The 21733-nt window shown below is 39.5% G+C and overlaps 1 protein-coding gene across 1 annotated transcript; it reads left to right on the forward strand.

Annotated features, from left to right (window-relative positions):
* Nucleotides 1-5879: 5879 nt before the first annotated feature.
* On the forward strand, nucleotides 5880-6839 carry LOC306658003 (olfactory receptor 1D2; the record flags this gene model as incomplete). Its single annotated transcript, XM_079134644.1, has 1 exon — nucleotides 5880-6839. The coding sequence occupies one exon, from the start codon at nucleotides 5880-5882 to the stop codon at nucleotides 6837-6839; it is 960 nt and encodes a 319-aa protein (XP_078990770.1).
* Nucleotides 6840-21733: the final 14894 nt, after the last annotated feature.

Raw genomic sequence — 21733 nt, forward strand, 5'->3', positions numbered from 1 at the left:
TGGAGGAGCGCCAGCACCCGCTGCAAGCTTGGAGCCCTTTTCCATATTGTCCCTGCAATCTCTCCTCTCACATCTGAGCCACATAATAGAGGGGTTTTGCCTCCAAGGACCATCTGAACACACCAAAGTCCAGGACCTACTGACTCTTACAGATTCAGAGAATGGTTTCCTAAGTGTGAGAATAGAACCACCAGGTGCTTGGTTAAAGGGACTTGGTTCTCAGAAGAGGACCGGTACTTTAAGGGAAAAGGACAGGAGATCAGCATTTTGCTTTGAAGCATCACAAGCGATCCTGACAGTAAAGTGTGGGAGACTCGCACTGAGCACTGGAAGGCAGAGGCATCAATTCCTCTGAAGGTCCTCTGGCTTTCCCCATCTTGTCATCTGCCCCTCCTCTGTCTCCTGTCAGGCAGATGTCCCAGAGCATCTATTCCAGGAACCAGATCAGAAGGAAGTAGTTTCTGCTGGAGTCCAAGGAGTTGGAAGACCTTTCTCTCCATGACAGAAACAGACATTGTGGTCAAGGGTACCCAAGACTTAGGTGACTGCAGGGAGTGAACGTTCCCCCATTCATTTGCAAATTATTTTTGTTATTGTTATCATTTAATTTGGGGTTTGATTTTGATTGTGGTGCTGGAGATTGAACCCAGGGCATTGCACTTGGTGAGCTATACTCCTGTCCCTTCTGTTGAAATTCTTCTGTTTGCTTGTTTTTTTGTTTTTTTGTTTTTTTGTTTTTTTTTTTTTTTGTCATTGTTGTTTTTAAAGTACTGGGGATTGAATTCAGGGGCTTTCTACCACAGAGCTACATCCCCAGTCCTTTTTATTTTCCAGAGAGCACTAAGTTGCTGAAGCTGGCCTTGAATTTGCAATCCTCCTGTCCCAGAGTAGCCAGGATTGCAACCATGCCCCCTCAGGCCCAGCAACTCTTTCTTCTTTCTAAGTGTCAAGCAGCCTCCTTTTTGCTGGCCACAAGTTTCCAGGATTTCTCCTTCCTCCAGGTGGTGGGCTAACACCAGGCAACACACAGCATAGAACTCCTAGTCATGAAATTCATCCTGCCATCATGTCACACTTGATGTTGGGCAGATCCTCAGTTCAAAGCTGCACTTATCCACTGCAAGAAATAATGAGCTCATTCATGGTACAGAACCACAGGAGGACTAAATGAGTAACAGATAAAAGAGTCAGGATACAGTCTCTAGAAGGGCTTACTCTAGTTTCCAGTCAAATGCCGAAGGACCACCACTTCCTTACTGAATAATTTGATTCCTTATTGTATAATGAGACCCTAGTCATCACCTCCTTGCACTGAAAGCTGTAATCAGCTCAGAAACAACCTCTCAGCCCACAGGCTCCAGCTGCCTGTGTGTGTGCCCTCTCTGATGGGAAATTCACTCCCTCCCCAGAATTCTGTGCTTTCTCAGCACTCAAGTCCTCTGGATCACAGCCTCACTCATCTTTCTGACTCTTTCACACCCTCATTCCTGACCAGGACAACCCACACCCCTTTGGACAGGAAGACCATAATGATGAGTTCCCACACTCTCCTCTCTCCTGTGCAGTTGTACTTCAGGGCCTGACACAAATGAATCACCAGCTCAACATCCTGAGCCCTTCCCTGCAGTCACAGGGTAAGTTGAGGCTGTTCCTGCCTGAAAGGGGGGCAGAAGCAAGCCCAGGATGGAGAGGAGATACTGGAAAGAGCAGGAAAATATCTGAAATTCGAGAAATTGGTCAAGAATAGAACTCCCCCAGTTATCCTCATGACAGCCCCTCCAATTTGCAGCAAGTTTTTAATGTTCAAAGGTGTTTCCACATACATCATTTCTTCACAGTATGGCTGAGGCAAGCATTATTACTCTCACTTAATGTGTGCCACAGTAGTTAAGGTATGGAATTTGGAAGCTGAAGCAAGTGCAGTCAAATCCCAACTCTATTAGTTACTCATTAACCTTCTGAACCTCAGTCACTTCATCTCTTAAATGGGATAAGAGAGACAAATGGTTCCCTTGCAGACTAAATAAAACCTATGTACATAGTACTTAACTGTATCTATAGCACTTAACCCATCACCTGGCCAAATAAAAGGTAACAGTGTGCTCAAAAAATGCTTGTATGTGTTCTACTGGGATTTGAACTCAAACTTCTGATGCAAGATCTTGTTCCGGTGTTACGGCCTACAGTGGATATCTTTGCGTTTATCCTAATTGAAGTTTTGAGTTTTCTATATGTGTAGGTTAGTGTTTTTCCATAAATTGGGGGAGTGTTCATCAATTCTTCCTTTGAGTATTTTTATCCTTTCTCTCTCTCTCTCCTGACACTACTATCAGATGTGTTTGTGTACCAAATGGTCCCACATTTTTCTGATTTTTTGTTTATTTTTCTTTTTTTCTGTTTTGTGGTTTGTATAATTTATATCAACCTAGCTTCATGATTGCTTGTCTTATGTTCATTTGAACTAGTATTGAAACTAATTCAAAATATTTTAATGTCAATTATTATACATTTCAAAACTCCATTTCTATTCATTTCTTTTTTATACTTTATTTTTATTCATATTTTCTGTTTGACTTGACATTGTCATTAAACTTCTTTAATCATGCTTTCCTTTAACTTCATGAGAATATTTTATGGCTACTTTGGGTCTCTTTCATTCAGCCTGTCATCCTGTTGTTATCACAGGCAGTTTCTGTTGCCTGACATTTGTCATGGCCTGTGGATCACACTTTCCTCTTTCTTTTCATGCCTCATAATTTCTTTTAATCTGAACATTTTAAATTACTTCTCATGGCTCTCCTCCTGAGGTTTGTTGTCATTTACTTATTTAGTGCCCACAGTCACCTTGAACTGACAGAGGTATTGAAAGGGCTCTCTGGCTGGCCTTCCCACCCACATTCAGCTATTCAGCTGGTAAACCACTCGTTGCAAGCAGATTCCTCAGCTGTTTCAACAGCATAAATTGCAAAAACAGACTAACTTGATCAAATCTGACTTGTTTGAAGAAATCATTTTGGGGGGTCAGTGGTTGATACTTGTCCTGCCTACTGCAGAGCTGCTGGCTCTCTTCTGCTCACTAACTTGCTACATCATTAAATCCACAAATCTCCTCCCAACTGCCTTTCATCACATCTTCACTCATCTGGAGAGCACCTGTAGGCTTGAATTTCTCATGCTGTCTTGCAAGGTCAGTTTGGTGGGGGGAAATATTAAGAAATGCCTGTTTTAGGGCTGATTCTAACCCAAGGCAAAATCTCTGAGTTAAAGTTTTTGAGCTGGGTGTGATGAAGTTAGTAATCTTCTGAGATGACCCCTCCCCAGGACTAAACACTTGGGAGAAGCAGGCAAGCACCCTAAGGTTCTCTCAGCCTCCCTCTCCTGCCATGAGCTTGGTCCAGACCAATCAGACCTCTGTATTCCCAGCACTTACACCAAGCCCCAGCCTCCTTCCACAGCAAGGGCTAAATAGAAGTATCCCTTTTCTCAACTACATAGGACTGAGATTTAGCCCCAACAGCAGGGAACTGAGGGCAGAATAAGAAATACTGAAGTCATTCTTCTCTTAGGGAAAAATTCCCTCCTGCTGCAACCCAGAGGAGAGGGAGCTTTGTGTTCTGGGTTGAGGCAATCTGGGATCTGGGTTGGGGGATGAGCAGTCCTGGTGCTAATATCTTAGACTCACCCATCTCTCTATGATTACTTAAGCAGATGCTATTTGTGATTTGCCCTTAGAATCATTTCCAGAGGCTTTAAATCATTCATTTTTTACAATTTCACTAAAAAGTGGGTCCCTGGGATTCTTCACACTCTCATGCCAGAAGTCAACTGCATATTCCATTAGATTTTCAAATTTAATGGTCTTATTGTTTACCCAATTACAAGATTTCTAAATAGTAGAACTCTCTTTTGATGGATGCATTTGATATCATGCACACCATTAATATTATGCATTTAAACTTTTTTTAAGTTTTCTCAGTTTGTTTTTGTTTTTGTTTTTGTTTTTTAGCAAAGTAAACCCTTTGCATAAAGGGACCACTCACCTGATTACTTGGAATAATACTTCTATTTTAGACTATTAAATCTATTCCAGAGACTATTTTAATCTGTCTTTTTGCTTACAGAGAGACAGACTGGAATTTTCTATCATTTCTGAAGGGTAGATAGAGTAAAGTCACCAAAATGAAATGTTAATTATATAGTCATGATAGTTACCACATGAATTCTGCAAAATAAGGAAGGAATGAAAGAAAATTGTCCTAAAATAAGGAAAAACATAATTTTTAGAAAAGACACTCTACATCAGAGGATGCAAAGAACAAATATCACTGAATAGAAATGGTACATTTTTAAATTTTAAGAATAAAGAAAAAGTTATGCACACTGAAAAACAAGAATATTTGTCAAGAAGAAATTGGCAATAAATTTTAATATCAACTTGGAAAATGTTGTTCCCACACATTGTTCAGTGACTAAAGATGAAACAAAAAAACTCGAAGTATGCCCATTAAAATGTTAGAAGTGGTTGCTTGGGAAGAATTTAGGATGATTTTTTATTCTCACCTTATAATTTTCTATATTGCTTGAATTATTCACATTAGAATTTTTGTTTCTAATCAATAGATTTCAATGCCATAAGAAAGCTATTTTTTGAAAAACAAATTCCCTGGAATGGCTTTTGAAATTTATATCTTACACTAATGAAGAAATTTCAACAAATTTCAAAAGTTACAAATTGACAATAAGTGAATTCTAGTTTAATATGAACAATAATGCAAGTCAAATCATACCAAAAGGAAAAAAGAGTGACACAGAAAAAGAAGCCAACTTCAAATATAAATATGGGGGACAGACAGAGGCAGGAGGGGAGGGAAAGAAGAAGTACTAGGGACAGAAATGGAGCAAATTATATTCCATATGTGTATGATTGTGTAAAAAATACTCCAATATTATGTGTAATAAGTCATTAACAAAAACATTAAAAATGTAACGAGCTGACACAGTAGAAAAATAAAATAAAATAACAATAGCCCCAACTCATGGTGTATACCTATAATCCAGTGACCTGGGAGGCTGAGCAGGAAGATCACAAATTCAAAGCACTCCTCACAACTTAGTGATGCTCTAAGCAACTTAGCAAAGCCTCATCTTAAATTTTTAAAAATTGGAAGGGCTGGGGATGTGACTCAGCTGTTATGTGGCAGAGATCAAACCTGATTTCAAGTAACTGAAATTTCTTTTTAACTAATTTAACCAATAATCTTTTAGTTGACTGTCTTATTTTTCCCAGATATATCATATTAGCAAAATAATGTTAACTTTTCTTATTCCTTTCAAATATTTTCATTTTCTGATTTTTATTTTTGAATTTTACTATAACTACTTCATATAGATGTATATGCTTATATTAAATATCATTTAAAACCTATACAATATCATATCACTTAAAAATCTACACAAAATAATAACATACTAATCACTAAACACTTCAAGAGTATTGTTAAGGAGACAGGATTTAATATAAGACATAGACATAATTCCTATAATATTGAGTATGTCAGATTAGAAGTTTCTGAAATAATTACATTGCACAAAGACTTTTCACATTCTGTTTTGTGTCATTATTATTTTATTGTTTATGTTTTATAAAAATTATAAGATTATTTTAAGATTTTTTGAGACAGTGTCTGTCTAGGTCGCCCTGGTAACCTCAAACTCCTGGGCTCATGTGATCCTCGGGCCTCAGCCTCTCATGTAGCTGGGACAACAGCACACCACCACACCCAGCTCTAAGATATTTTTAATGTAAAGAAAACAGTTCCTGTTTTTTACTTCATATCCTCATCCAATAGAGAGCATTTGGTAAGACTTTGTTGGTGCTCATGTTGCAGCAAGTTGGGAGAATGGATGGAGGCAACCAGAGTGGGAATTCTGAGTTCCTGCTCATGGGGCTGTCAGAGATTCCCGAGCAGCAGCGGATCCTGTTCTGGACATTTCTGCCCATGTACCTGGTCACTGTGGTGGGAAATGTGCTCATCATCCTGGCCATTGGCTCTGACTCCCACCTGCACAGCCCCATGTACTTCTTCCTGGCCAACCTCTCCCTCACTGACCTCTTCTTTGTCACCAACACGATTCCCAAGATGCTGGTGAACCTTCAGTCCCAGAACAAAGCCATCTCCTACACAGGGTGTCTGACACAGCTCTTCTTCCTGGTCTCCTTGGTGGCCCTGGACAATCTCATCCTGGCTGTGATGGCATATGACCGTTATGTGGCCATCTGCCACCCTCTCCACTATGTCACAGCCATGAACTCTAAGCTTTGTATCCTGCTACTCACCTTGTGTTGGGCCCTATCTATCCTCTATGGCCTCATCCACACTCTCCTCATGACCAGAGTGATCTTCTGTGGATCCCGAAAGATCCATTACATCTTCTGTGAGATGTATGTCCTGCTGAGGCTCGCGTGTTCCAACACCCAGATCAACCACACCGTGCTGATCGCCACAGGCTGCTTCATCTTCCTCACCCCACTAGGGTTCATGATCATGTCATATGTCTGCATTGTCAGAGCCATCCTCAGAATGCCCTCAGCCTCTAACAAGTACAAAGCCTTCGCCACCTGTGCCTCCCATTTAACTGTGGTCTCCCTCTTCTATGGGACACTTTGTATGGTGTATCTGCAGCCTCTGCATACCTACTCCATGAAGGATTCAGTAGCCACAGTGATGTATGCTGTGGTGACCCCCATGATGAACCCTTTCATCTACAGCCTGAGGAACAAGGACATGCATAGAGCTCTGGGAAGACTTCTAAGGAAACCCTTTCAGAGGTCAATTTGAGGGTAATTTGGAAAAAGGGCACCAAGATGGAGACATGGAGATTATGTGGGTGTGTGTGTGTGTGTGTGTGTGTGTGTGTGTGTGTGTTATATATATATATATATCCAGATATACCCAATTGTACCCCAGAGTTGTCCCTCATGTTACCAAGCATACAACCAACGTAAAGAAGTGAATAGTAACTGATGAGAAGGTTGGTTACTGGGCTTAGATGATCCAGAAGAGAGAGAAATCCTTTAGAAATGAATCAGCAGAACCAGCTCTTGACCTAAACTTTGGCAGTTGATTTGATATTCACTCAATCACTCATCAATTCATTCTACTGGGGCCTTCAAATGGTTACAAACATGAATGTGGAGCTCATAGTCTACTGGGGGAAGTAAATAAAATTTTAGTAAATATAAATGAATCTAATTTTTCAGTTAAAATGCACTGCTCACCACATTGATTAAAAAGTAAAATACAGATATATTTATTTAAGAAAGATGTTGAAAACATAAAAATATACAAAACTTGAGTGTGTGGGGTATTGAACAAGCATGTTTGGAAAATACCCAATAGTTTAAGTGAAATATTGCTGAAGTAACATCAGATAAAAGAAACTTCAAAACAGAGGTGAACCATACATGATGGCACATGCCTGTAGTTTCAGCAACTTGGGAGTCTGAAGCAGGAGAATCACAGGTTCAAGGCCAGTCTCAACAATTTAGCAAAATCCTGTCTCAAAATAAAAGGGGCTATGGATATAACTCAGTGGTAAAGCACCCCTGGGTAACAAACAGACAAACAGGTGAGAGGATGATATCAGCAAAATCGTAGAAGAGGAGTTCTGTCCCTCATCCCCCAACATAAAGACTGACTTATCAACCATCCACATACAAAAATGCCTTCATAAGAGCTCTTAATCCAACTGAGCTGGCAGTATGCTGGTAGAGCACAAAAGCAATAAAAGATGTATTGGGAACTGTGAGAAAAACAGTTTCATTTTACCTTCATCACCCCTACCCAAGCCAGGACAGCATAGTACAGAGGTCCTCTCCGTCCACAAGTCCTCTCATGAGAAAACAAAGCATATGTTAAACTTCCCCCACTCTTCAGGGTACTATCCAAGAGGACCACTCTGTCATGTCTCACCCAGAACCCTGTTGGGACTGACATAGCAAGAACCCTGACAGTAGCTAAGAACAAAACAACAAAATTGTCAGGAGCTTTCACCATTCAGTGCACAGATTTCAACAACTGGCCCCCAATCCTGGTAGTGGGTTTTCCCATGATCCTCAGCAGTTGGCCCACCTCCATACATGCCCCAGCACCAGGCCTGCCCATGTGTAGACCCTGCCTGGCCTACCTGGAATCTCTGACTGGTCTGAATGGTGAAGGACTTTCCCTATCAAAGCCACTCTGTGAAGGAATGGAAGAGGTGACTGCCTCTTCAATGTGCACACACCAATGTGGGGCTACAGAGGTCATGAAAATCAAGGAAACATACCACCACCAAAGAACAAAATGAAGCTCCAGTAACCATCTCGAAGGAAATGGAGAACTATGAACCACCTGACAAAGAATGAAATTAATCACCCAAAAGAGGTTCAATGATCCGCAAGAGCATACATATAAAAAAGTATACAAAATCAGGAAACCAATTTCACTGAATAAAATGTGAAGTTCAACAAACATAAACCATGAAAAGAACCAAACAATAATTCTGGAGCTTAACAGTACAATAACTGAAGTGAAATCAATCAATAAAAGACAGGCTGAGCATGGTGGCACATGCCTGTAACTACTCAGGAGCATGAAGCAAGAGGATGGTCCGTTTGAGGTCAGCCTGGGCAACTTAGTAATACCTAGTCTTAAATAAAATAGAAAGCACTGGGGATGTACCTCAGTGGTAACTTGCCTAGCATACACGAGGTACTGTCTTCAATTCCTGGTACCACAGAAGAAGGAAGAGGAGGAAGAAAGAAGGCAGAGGGGAAGAGGAGGAAATAGCAGCAGCTACTTCTAGGACAGATCTGAAAAACCTAAGAAGGAAACAGCTATTCAAAAACAGGTCATTTAGGGGCTGGGGTTGTGGCTCAGTGGCAGAGTGCTTGCCTGGCATGTGTGAGGCACTGGGTTTGATTCTCAGCACCACATAAAAATGAATAAATAAAACAAAGCTATTGTGTCCATCTACAACTAAAAAATAAACAGTTCATTTAAAATCATCCTGTTGGAGGAACAAAAAGAAACAAAGAATGAAGAAAATCTTTATGGGATTTATGGGACACCATCAAGTGGGCCAATACACATATTATGAAAGTGTCAGAAGGAGAAAAGAAAGCGAAGGAGTAGAAAGTTATTTTTTTTAAATGATGCTGAGGTGCTATCATTGCGAGCTATGAGGTCTCCATTTTATCCCCCACTACCACAAACACATAAAATTTAATTAGCAGGGACTTCCAGATAAGAACACCCAAATCTTGGTCATAAGCCTGAGACACCTGCATAGACCACAAAACTAATTCTTTAAAAACTGTATTAGAAGAGTTAAGAGGAATGGTCTCACTTTAACCACATCACACTTATCCTCCCTCAAGTTGGCACAGGGCCATAAAGAGAGGATTCCTCTTGGCCCACCATTTCTACAGTGGGAAAAGGAAACTACAGACAGACAGCAGCTTCCCTAGCATTCTGTGATGCCTCTCAGGAAGCCCACTGGGTCTCACTTCATGGAGAACACTAGGGGTAATGGTATAGCTGGATTGCCTGGGGTCAGAGAGGAACGAAGATAGGAGGCATTACTCTCAGTCAGTGCTCAGTCAGGGCTCTATGTTGTGGTCAATGGAGGTGCCCAATTAGGGGTACCAATGGCATACCCACCCACAAAGCCAACCAGGCTGCTCCCAGAGGCATGGTGAAAAGTTCAACCTGGTTTCAATCTCTAGACATTCAGCCTCTATGCACAGCCTCAGATCCCACTCTAAGTCCTATAGGTCCCACCCCAGGAGGAATATCCCTCCACAAAGTACTTCAACAAGGTGCAAGAACAGGACTTGTTCCAACTGAGCACTCAAACAGTGGCTCAGCTCAACCTCAAAGCTGATCCCAAGACCTTGCTCAAGGAGCTAGATATTTACCACAACATCTTTCAGCAAATTATAGTGGGTAGATGTGTGCCATTTGGGCATTCATACAGTGGTTCAATTAGCCTCAAAGTCTGCCCCAAAACCCACCCAGGGAGGTAGATGCCTGCCACGGACCCTCTTAGCAAAGTGTTGGGAATAGACTTGCTCCACCCAGAAATTTAAACAGTGGCTCAGCTCAGCCTCAAAGCCCACCCTAAGCTTCCACAAAGGCAGGAAGACAAACACAACTGTGCATTTTTTCTGAGAATGGCCGCTGGCCCCAACCATCCTGAGCAGTAACTTGGCCTACACTTGGAATCCAATCTGCAACCCAGCCCAACTGTAGAACTCAAATAATAGATCTAGTCAGGGAATACACGCTGTGCTCCAATTCAATCAGAGGTGACTGCAGTGTTCAGCCAGCAACTCTGCCTAATTGCAGAGCCCAGACAGTGGTGGAATTGGAAAGTATAGCCCAGACAGCAGCCCAACCTCAGAGAAAAGTCTTCAGCCCAGCAAGTGAGAACCCCTGACAGCTAGCTCTGCCTGCACTGAGTCATTGCCAGCCAACCCATTAGAATCATAGGCTAGGCATTATAGTGAAGGTCTATCCCTATCAAAGAATGCCTATAAGGATGGAATTGGTGGCTATCTCCTCAAATGCAGATACCAACATAAGGACACGGGATTATGAAGAATCAGTGATTCATGACAACGCCAAAAGAAACTAATACAGATTCAATAATGAACCTTAAAGAAATAGAGATCTATAAAATAACTGACAGGAAATTCAGAATAATTCTCTAACAAAAGTTTAATGAATTATGAAAACATATGGATAGAATATTAAATGAAATTTAGAAAACAATACAAAAATGAGAAAGAGTCCCTCCAGTAGGAGAAACCAGTGTTCTCCAGTAGAAACACAGAGATGAAAAATACAACAAACTAAAAAATTCAATAGAAGGTTTCAACAGCTGGCTCAACTGAGCAGAAGAAAGAATCAGTAAGCTCCAAAACAGAACACTTGAAATTATCCAGTTAAAGGGTCAAAAGAAAAAAAGAATAAAAAAATAAAAAGAAAGCCTCCAAGAGACCTTCAGGAGTCCCTTGAGGAGAACTTCAGGAGGAAAAAGAAGAGTCACAATGTATATTTAAAGAAATAATGGAGTTGAAGATGAATGCAACAAGAAAATGTGGTACATATATGTAATGGAATATTACTCAGTCTTAAAGAAGAATGAAATTATGGCATTTGCAGGTAAATGGATGGAACTGGAGAGTATCATGCTATGTGAAATAAGCCAATACCAAAAAACCAAAGGCTGAATGTTTTCTCTGATAAGCAGATGCTGACCCATGGTGAGGGGTGGGTAGGGAAGAATGAAGGAACTTTGGATTGTACAGAGGGAAGTGAGGGGAGGGATGGGATAGGGAGGGAGGGAAGGGATGTTAGATTGTGAGAGAGACATTATTACCCTATATACATGTATGAAAAGAATCTTTTAACTTGGAAAAACAATATATTTAAAAGATTTTTCTTAATTATTTTTATTTTTACAGACTGTATTTTGATTCCTTTTACACAACTGGGATACATCATTTCTATGGTTGTGCACAATATAGATTCATACCATTCATGTAATCATACATGTACATAGGGTAATGATGTCTGTCTCATTCCACCATTTTTCATACCCCCTTCTCATTTCCTCTACATAATTTAAAGTTTCTCCATTCTTTGCTCACCCCCACACCCCCAACCCCATTATATATCATCATTAACTTATCAGGGAAAACATTCAGCCTTTGGTTTGGGGGGGATTGGCTTATTTCACTTAGCATGATATTCTCCAATTCCATCCATTAATCTGTAAATGCCATAATATTATTCTTCCTTATGGCTGAATAATATTCCATTGAGTACATATACCACTTTCTTTATCCATTCATCTGTTGAAGAACACTTAGATTGGTTCCAAAATCTAGCTATTGTGAATTGAGCTGCTGTAAACATTGATGTGGCTGCATTACTGTAGTATGCTAATTTTAAAACCTTGGGGTATTAACCAAGGAGTGGGATAACTGGGTCAAAAGGTGGGTCCATTCCAGGTTTTCTGAGGAATCTCCGCACTACTTTCCATAGTGGCTGCACCAATTTGCAACTCTACCAGCAATGTAAAACTGTGCCTTTTTCCTCACATCCACACCAACATTATTGTTTGTGTCCTTGGTAATAGCCATTCTAATTGGAGTAAGATGAAATCTTATAGTTGTTTTAATTTGCATTTCTCTAATTACTAGAGATGTTGAACACTTAAAAAAATTTATCACTGTCAAAAAAAGTTAATATAAATAAATAAATAAAAGTTAAAAAAAGAAATAATGGGGTTGACTGTGGTATGTTGATATATGTACATGATATGTAGTAATCAAATCGGGGTAATTATCTTTTATACTATTTATTGTTACTTTGTGTTTGGAACTTTTGGACTCCTTCCTTCTACTTATTCATGAAAATGTTAACTACCCTGATTTGATCATTCCACACTCCATACATGTATCAAATTATCATAGCATACCCCATAAATTTGTGTAACTAAAATAATGCCTACTAAAATTAAAAATAATGGTTAAAAATCTCCTTAATCTAGGAAGAGATGTCAATGTCCAGGGACAGGAAACCCAGAGATCTCCATTCAAATTCACACCACAGAGGAGTTCACCAAGACATACCCTCAAATTGTCAAAAATTGGAGATCCAAGATGGCGGACTAGAGGGAGGCTGTGTTCCTTGTCACTCTGTAACTCCGGTTTCAAGCAAAGGATATCTGTTTCTTGGTAAGGCAGTTTTTGCTGCTTATCAATCCCCTGCTGTTTACCCCATTTGTCTGCTGTGATCACCTGCAGTCTGCCAGCACATCGTCGCCTTTTTTGAGTGCAGATTGCTCACTGTCAGGCACATATCATCCGCCATTTGCCTGCCTCTCACCTGTCCATCGCCTCCCTTACTCCTATCCATCACCCAACGCATGAGGTTCACCTCCCAATAGTCCGACAACAGTCAGCAAACTGATCGCCAACCGCCAGTGGAGCACCAGCTGCCTGCTGTTGCCCGGAAGTTCACTGTTACAGTACCTGCAGGTTTGCTGCCATTTTGAGACAACAACCAGGCCCCGTAGGACCCCTGACCAGACTGACTGAGCCCCGTCTCCAGGATCCCTCAGCCCGACTGATCACTCGCTGCCTCTGGGGCCCTCAAATCAACTGACTGCTCCCTGCCACCAGGAGCCCCAGACCAACTGACTGCGCCCTATCACCGGAACCCCAGACCAACTGATTGCAACCGGCCTCCAGAATCCCACAACCACACCAAACACACCCGACCTCCAGGACCCCTGCCTGACCAACCACATCCCACCTGCAGGACCTCCAGCTGACCATATCCACCCCTGAGCTGCAGCTCCCCATTTGCCAACACATTTAGAAGCCAGAGTGGCCTCCCTGGATAATCCTGGAAGCCGTAGCTCCAATCTTTAGGTGGGGCAAAACCCATCCTGAGACATCTGCTGTAGGCTTGAAGCTCATTGTCAGGTACCTCATCAGGCTACTGAACTCTGGGAGGTTTCATTACTATATGACTGTTATACTATAGATTTTCTTTTTTCTCCTTATTAAAAATATTTAAGTTTTTATCTCTTTACTTTTCTTGCTCTCTTTTCCTTTTGTTTACCTCAGAGTCTCTTTCTCCCTTTTTGCATGCTAACATCCAATTTCTTTTGATTACACTCTCACCCTTTCCATTATCTAGAACTTTTCTGTATATTCTTTTCTTATCCCATTAACAGCCACATTCTACATCCCTCTGCATCCTCTTTGTCCTCCATTTGAAACTGCAGACCTTATTGCAAATCTGTTTGTTTTACTGCAGATAATAATTGAACTCATTCTGTTTATTATGACAATTTTGTTATTGTCCTCATAGGGGCTATTTAGTCTAGGACTGCATAGTGTCTGAATTGGGCACTGCTAATATTGATCTCCCCTTAAAGAAAGGGTTTTGGAAACCTATAGGGCCACTATAAGCCTATAGGGGGAAATCTGCAATACCCCAGATCTGCACTGCTAGAGGGAAAGATACATGAACAACACGAAAAAACAAGGGAAGAAAATGATCCAAACAAATCTAGATTCTATAGTAATAGAATCCAATGACAGTATGTTAGAAGAAATGTCAGAAAAGGACTTCAGATTATACATGATTAAGATGATTTGCAAAGCAAAGGATGAGATAAGAGAGCAAATGCAGGTAATGAATGATAATACAAATAAGCTGAAAGAGCACCTGCAGGAAGCAAAAGATCATTTCAACAAAGAGATAGAGATTCTCAAAAAACAAACAAACAAACAAACAAACAAACAGAAATCCTTGAAATGAAGGAAACAATAAGCCAAATAAAAAACTCAATGGAAAGCATCACCAAAAGACTAAACCACTTGGAAGACAGAACCTCAGACAATGAAGCCAAAATATTTAAAATAAAGTTGCCCAAACAGAGAAGATGGTAAGAAATCATGAACAAAATCTCCAAGAACTATGGGACATCATGAAAAGACCAAATTTAAGAATTACTGGGATTGAGGAAGGCACAGAGATACAAACCAAAGGAATAAACAACCTATTCAATGAAATAATATCAGAAAATTTCCCAAACCTGAAAAATGAAATGGAAAATCAAATACAAGAGGCTTACAGAACACCAAATGCACAGGATCACAACAGATCCACACCAAGGCACATTATAATGAAAATGCCTAACATTCAAAATAAAGATAGGATTTTGAAGGCCACGAGAGAAAAGCATCAGATTACATATAGGGGGAGACCAATATGGATAGCAGCCGACTTCTCAACCCAGATTCTAAAAGCTAGAAGGGCCTAGAACAATGTATTTCAAGCTCTGAAAGAACATGGTTGTCAACCAAGAATCCTATACCCAGCAAAACTAACCTTCAGATTTGAAGATGAAATAAAATCCTTCCATGATAAACAAAAGTTAAAAGAATTTACAAATAGAAAGCCTGCACTACAGAATGTTCTCAACAAAATATTCCATGAGGAGGAAATGAAAAACAACAATGGAGGTCAGCAAAGGGAGGAACTACCTTAAAGAAAAACCACTCAAAGGAGAAACCAAGCCAAACTAAAAACCAAAAATAAGCCAAATGACGGGGAATATAAATCATATCTCAATAATAACCCTGAACGTTAATGGCCTAAACTCATCAATCAAAAGACATAGACTTGCAGAATGGATTAAAAAGAAAGACCCAACAATATGCTGCCTGCAAGAGACTCATCTCATAGAAAAAGACATCCACAGACTAAAGGTGAAAGGATGGAAAAAAACCTACCACGCACATGGACTCAGTAAAAAAGTGGGGGTTTCCATCCTTATATCAGATAAAGTGGACTTCAAGCCAAAGTTAGTCAGAAGGGATAAAGAAGGACATTTCATACTGCTTAAGGGAACCATAAATCAGGATGACATAACAATAGTAAATATTTATGCCCCAAACAATGGTGCATCCCTGTACATCAAACAAATCCTTCTCAATTTTAAGAATCACATAGACCACAACACAATAATTCTGGGTGACTTTAATGCACTGCTGTCACCACTAGATAGATCTTCCAAACAAAAACCAACCAAAGAAACCACAGAACTCAATAACACAATCAATAACCTAGACTTAATAGACATATATAGAATATTCCATCCATCAAGGAGCAGATTCACTTTCTTCTCAGCAGCACATGGAACCTTCTTGAAAATAGACCATATGTTATGCCACAAAGCAGCCCTTAGGAAATGCAAAAAAATAGAGATACTGCCTTGTGTTCTATCAGATCATAATGGACTGAGAATAGAAATCAATGACAAAATAAAAAACAGAAATTACTCCAACACCTGGAGACTAAATAATATGCTATTGAATGAAACATGGATAACAGAAAACATCAGGGAGGAGATAAAAAAATTCTTAGAGGTCAATGAGAACGACGATACAACATATCAAAATCTCTGGGACACTATGAAAACGGTACTAAGAGAATTTTCCTTGCATGGAATGAATTCCAGAAAAGAATGAAAAGTCAACAACTAAATGACCTAACATTACAGTGCAAAGCCCTAGAAAAAGAAGAACAGAATAACAGCAAAAGTAGTAGAAGACAGGAAATAATTAAAATCAGAGCTGAAATCAATGAAATTGAAACAAAAGAAACAATTCAAAAAATTGACAAAACAAAAAGTTAGTTCTTTGAGAAAGTAAACAAAATAGACAAACCCTTAGCCACACTAACAAAGAGAAGGAGAGAGAAAACTCAAATTACTAAAATTTGTGATGAAAAAGGAAATATCACGACAGGCACAACTGAGATACAGAACATAATGAGAAGCTACTTTGAAAATCTGTATTCCAACAAAATAGAAACTACCAAAGACATTGACAAGTTTCTAGAGACATAAGTTCCTCCCAAACTGAACCAGGAGGACATACACAATTTAAACAGATCAATATCGAGCAATGAAATAGAAGAAGCCATTAAAAATCTACCATCCAAGAAAAGCCCAGGACCAAACAGATTCTCAGCTGAGTGCCGGGGACCAGCCCAAGCAGCAGAGTCCAGGGGTCCTTGATGGCCTGAAATGTAAAAGCCCCGAGTGATTAGGCGGCGCAGCGTCGGCGATGGACAGCAACCACACAGACTCAGGTCAGTGTTAGGTTGCTGACAAGTTTATTGAATTTACCAGCAATTTTTATACCCTTTACAAACTTACTAAGAATAAAGGAGGGAGTTTCAAGGGCATAGATAACAGAAGAAGGATTTGGGCATTTAGCCAACAGGCGCCATCTGGTAATATCTTATCTTACTTGACATTTTCCCACAATGAAGTATCCTTGACTCGAAACTTACAAAAGCAAGTTGTTGTATACTACTTGTTTTTCCTTGAAGTTTAACTTTTATTTGATTTCTTACTGCTAAGATTAATTATAACTTCTAGTAATTTGTTATTAATTTTTTATGACTATAATTACATGTCTATGCTATGTTAAATCATATTATACTATTAAGAACCAAGTTATTATCTTCAGAGTAAAAAATCTTCATCTAAAAGAACTAAAACTTTTCTTTTGAACTAAATATAATGTATTTCTGTGGGAGGCTCATTACTTTGCAGAAGAAACCAGATGTAATAAATATGTTGATCACTGAAGCTAAGAGAATCACTTATATGCAACTAGATGTCTGGGAGTCTTGTAAAAGTTAACAAAAACATCACAAGACATATTGCTTCAGAATGTCCACCATTCCCTATAGGAATATTAGTGCTTTGTGTAAACAAATGAACTTTATTTTACTGGAATTGAGTTGACTCATATGAACTCTTTGTGTTCCCATCATCCTTCAACCGAAGAACTTTATTAAACATGATTAATCCGCATAATATTGTGAGTTCTGGTGAAAAACAAAAAAGGAAGAGAGATTAACACTCTGAGGAAGGGGCTCCAGCTTTACTCAACTTACGACGAGTCCTTGCTATCGTCTTCCAGGGAAGGCCTTGGCAGCACCCAACTTATGACGAGTCCTTGCTATCATCCTCCAGAGGAAGATTACCAACCTCTGGCATGGGTCTTTATGCGCCAGGCACACTTCCCTGGCATGAGTTTTATGTGCTAGGCGCCCCCGCAGCTGAGTACTAGAGGACCTTCAAAGAAGAACTCATTCCAATATTTCTGAAAGTATTCCAGGAAATAGAAAAGGAGGGTACCCTACCAAACTCATTCTATGAAGCTAATATCACCCTCATACCCAAACCAGGAAAAGACACATCAAGGAAAGAAAATTTTAGACCAATATCCTTGATGAATATAGATGCAAAGATCCTTAATAAAATATTGGCAAACCATATCCAAAAACATAAAATTGCGCACCACGATCAAGTGGGGTTCATCCCTGGAATGCAAGGATGGTTTAACATCCGTAAATCAATAAACATAATCCATCATGTCAATAGACTTAAGGATAAGAATCATATGGTTATTTCAATTGACGCAGAAAAAATGTTCGACAAAATACAACACCCCTTCATGCTGAAAACACTAGAAAAAACAGGGATAGTAGGAACAAACCTCAACATTGTAAAGGCTATTTATGCTAAGCTCATGGCCAACATCATTCTTAATGGAGAAAAACTGAAACCATTCCCTTTAAAAATGGGAACAAGACAGGGATGTCCTCTTTCACCACTTCTATTCAACATTGTCCTCGAAACTCTAGCCAGAGCAATTAGGCAGACCAAAGAAATTAATGGGATATGAATAGGAAAAGAGGAACTTAAGATGTCACTATTTGTTGATGACATGATTCTATATTTAGAAGATCCAAAAACCTCGTCCAGAAAACTTCTAGACCTCAACAATGAATTCAGCAAAAGAGCAGGCTGTAAAATCAACACGCATAAATCGAAAGCATTTTGTATACGCAAGCGACGAAACATCTGAAAGGGAAATGAGGAAAACAACTCCATTTGCAATAGCCTCAAAAAAAATAAAATAAAATACTTGGGAATCATCTAACCAAAGAGGTAAAAGATCTCTACAATGAAAACTATAAAACATTGAAGAAAGAAATTGAGGAAGACCTTAGAAGATGGAAAGATCTCCCATGTTCTTGGATAGGCAAAATTAATATTGTCAAAATGGCCATACTACCTAAAGTGCTACACAGATTCAATGCAATTCCAAATAAAATCCCAATGACGTACCTTTCAGAAATAGAGCAAGCAATCATGAAATTCATCTGGAAGAATAAGAAACCCAGAATAGCTAAAGCAATCCTTAGCAGGAAGAATGAAACAGGGGGTATCACAATACCAGAACTTCAACTGTACTACGAAGCAATAGTAACAAAAACGGCATGGTATTGGCACCAACATAGACAGGTAGATCAATGGTACAGAATAGAGGACACGGACACAAACCCAAATAAATAAAATTTTCTAATACTAAACAAAGGTGCCAAATATATGCAATGGAGAAAAGATAGCCTCTTCAACAAATGGTGCTGGGAAAACTGGAAATCCATATGCAACAGAATGAAACTAAACCCCTATCTCTCACCGTGCACAAAAATCAACTCACAATGGATCAAGGACCTTGAAATCAGACCAAGACCCTGCATCTTATAGAAGAAAAAGTAGGTCCAAATCTTCAACTTGTTGTCTTAGGATCAGACTTCCTTAACAGGACTCCCATAGTAGAAGAAATAAAAGCAAGAATCAATAACTGGGATAGATTCAAACTAAATAGCTTTCTCTCAGCAAAGGAAATTATCAGCAAAGCGAAGAGAGAGCCTACAGAGTGGGAGAATATCTTTGCCACCCATACTTCAGATAGAACACTAATTTCCAAAATATATAAACAACTCAAAAAAACTCTACACGAAGAATACAAATAACCCAATCAACAAATGGGCTAAGGATATGAACAGATGCTTCACAGAAGAAGATCTACAAGCAATCAACAAACATCTGAAAAAATGTTCAACATCTGTAGTAATAAGAGAAATGCAAATCAAAACTACACTAAGATTCCATCTCACCCCAATTAGAATGGCGATTATCAAGAATACAAGCAATAATAGGTGTTGGAGAGGATGTGGGGAAAAAGGTACACTCATACATTGCTGGTGGGGTTGCAAATTAGTGCAGCCACTCTGGAAAGCAGTGTGGAGATTCCTTAGAAAACTTGGAATGGACCCTCCATTTGACCCAGCTATCCCACTCCTTGGCCTATACCCAAAGGACTTAAAATCAGCATACTACAGAGATACAGCCACAGCAATGTTCATAGCTGCTCAATTCACAATAGCCAGACTGTGGAAACAACCTAGATGCCCCTCAATTGATGAATGGATAAAGAAACTGTGAACTGTGGTGTGTGTGTGTGTGTGTGTGTGTGTGTGTATACACATGGAATATTACTCAGCCATAAAGAATAATAAAATTATGGCATTTGCAGGCAAATGGATGCAGTTGGAGAATATCATGCTAAGTGAGATAAGCCAATCTCAAAAAACCAAAGGACAAATGATCTCAAGGGAATTCTTTAAGCTGAAACAAAGGCTGTTAATTAATAACAAATACATGAAACTGAAAACCTCAATGAATTGAGTAATACATACTCAGACTTCCCTAATACTAATGAGCTACAACTACTTATTAAGAGATATGAATTATGAAAACATACATAAATTTTGACATCAAAAGATATAGAGTAGTTAAATAGATAAGAGGGTTGTAAATCCAACAATATTCTCTCTATAAGATACTCACTTTAATGTTAGGGAGATACACAGACTGAAAGCAAAGGGATTTTAAAAAATGATATTACAGGCCGATGGAAACTGAAAGAGAACAGGGGTATATGTTAGACAAAACACGTCTTAAGTCAAAAACTATAAAAACAGACTTTACATAATGATAAAGGGATTAATTCACCAATTGTAAATGTCTGTGCACCAAACATCATCATTAAATGATCTTCAAGGATAGATTTCAATGTTATGACATTATGGGGCCTCAGTGCCTCTCTTTCAACAATGAACAGGTCAGCTAGACATAATGTTAATGTAAGCACTGACTTGAGTTACACTTTAGACCAAATGGACTTAACAGACATGTACAGAACATAATATCAAGTGCAATTGCAGGCAAGCATAAAAAAGCCTTGGAAAACTTTCTTAGCCCATTTTGTGCTGCTATCACAGATTGCCTGATACTGGGTAATTTATTACAAATAGAATTTTATTTCTTACTCTTTTGGAGACTGGGAAGTCCAAAAGGAAGGATCATCTAAAGAGGACTGGATTTGGGTTTCCAGCATATTGCCTTGCTGCTGCATCTTTCAGAAGGGAATGCTGCGCCCCCACCTGGCAAAAAGTGGAAGGGCAAAGGAGATGAAAGCTTCATTTATAAAGGCCTTAATCCCATTCACAAATGAGGAACCCTCAAGGCCTAATCACCTCTTAAAAGTCACACCTCTTCATATTATCACATTGACCATTAAGTTTCAACACACGAATTTTGGAAGGAATACATTCAAACCATGGCAGCAACCCAACAGGAACGTTTGGAGTGAATACTGACCATTAGACTAAAATGGACAGTCTTTACACCCCTGCCTCGCTCAGTCGGCATGTATGCGCTACTTTGGGAAAAGTGTGGCCTTTGGACAGGAGGCTTTCTGAAGCTAAGGCACACCCTGACAGAGCTGATGGCTAGGCCATTGCTGACCCCACTCCCTACAACTGGATGGAAAGTCTGTTGTTGAAGGGAGAACTGTCCTTAAATTTCATCTTCATGTTTCCAGGCCGCATGTCACTGAAATTTTGTGTATACAAAAACTAGTAAGGTAGTTCGTCCATAGCAACTGAAGTCTTTTAAAGAGTCACCAACCAAAAATGTTTACTCTGGAGTGTAGCTGCCTTTTAATGTGCTTGATCTTTTTAAAATATTTTATAGTTTAATATAATGACACAAGGCACACGCCTGTAATCCCAGCAGCTCGGAAGGCTGAGGCAGGATTGTGAGTTCAAAGCCAGTCTCAGCAACTTAGTGAGGCACTTAGCAACTCAGCGAGACCCTGTCTCTAATAAAATATTTTTTTAAAGGGCTGGGGATGTGGCTCAGGGGTTGAGAACCCCTGTGTTCAACC

The sequence above is a fragment of the Sciurus vulgaris genome (genome assembly GCF_902686455.1).
Source record: "Sciurus vulgaris genome assembly, chromosome: 3".
Lineage (NCBI taxonomy): Eukaryota > Metazoa > Chordata > Mammalia > Rodentia > Sciuridae > Sciurus > Sciurus vulgaris.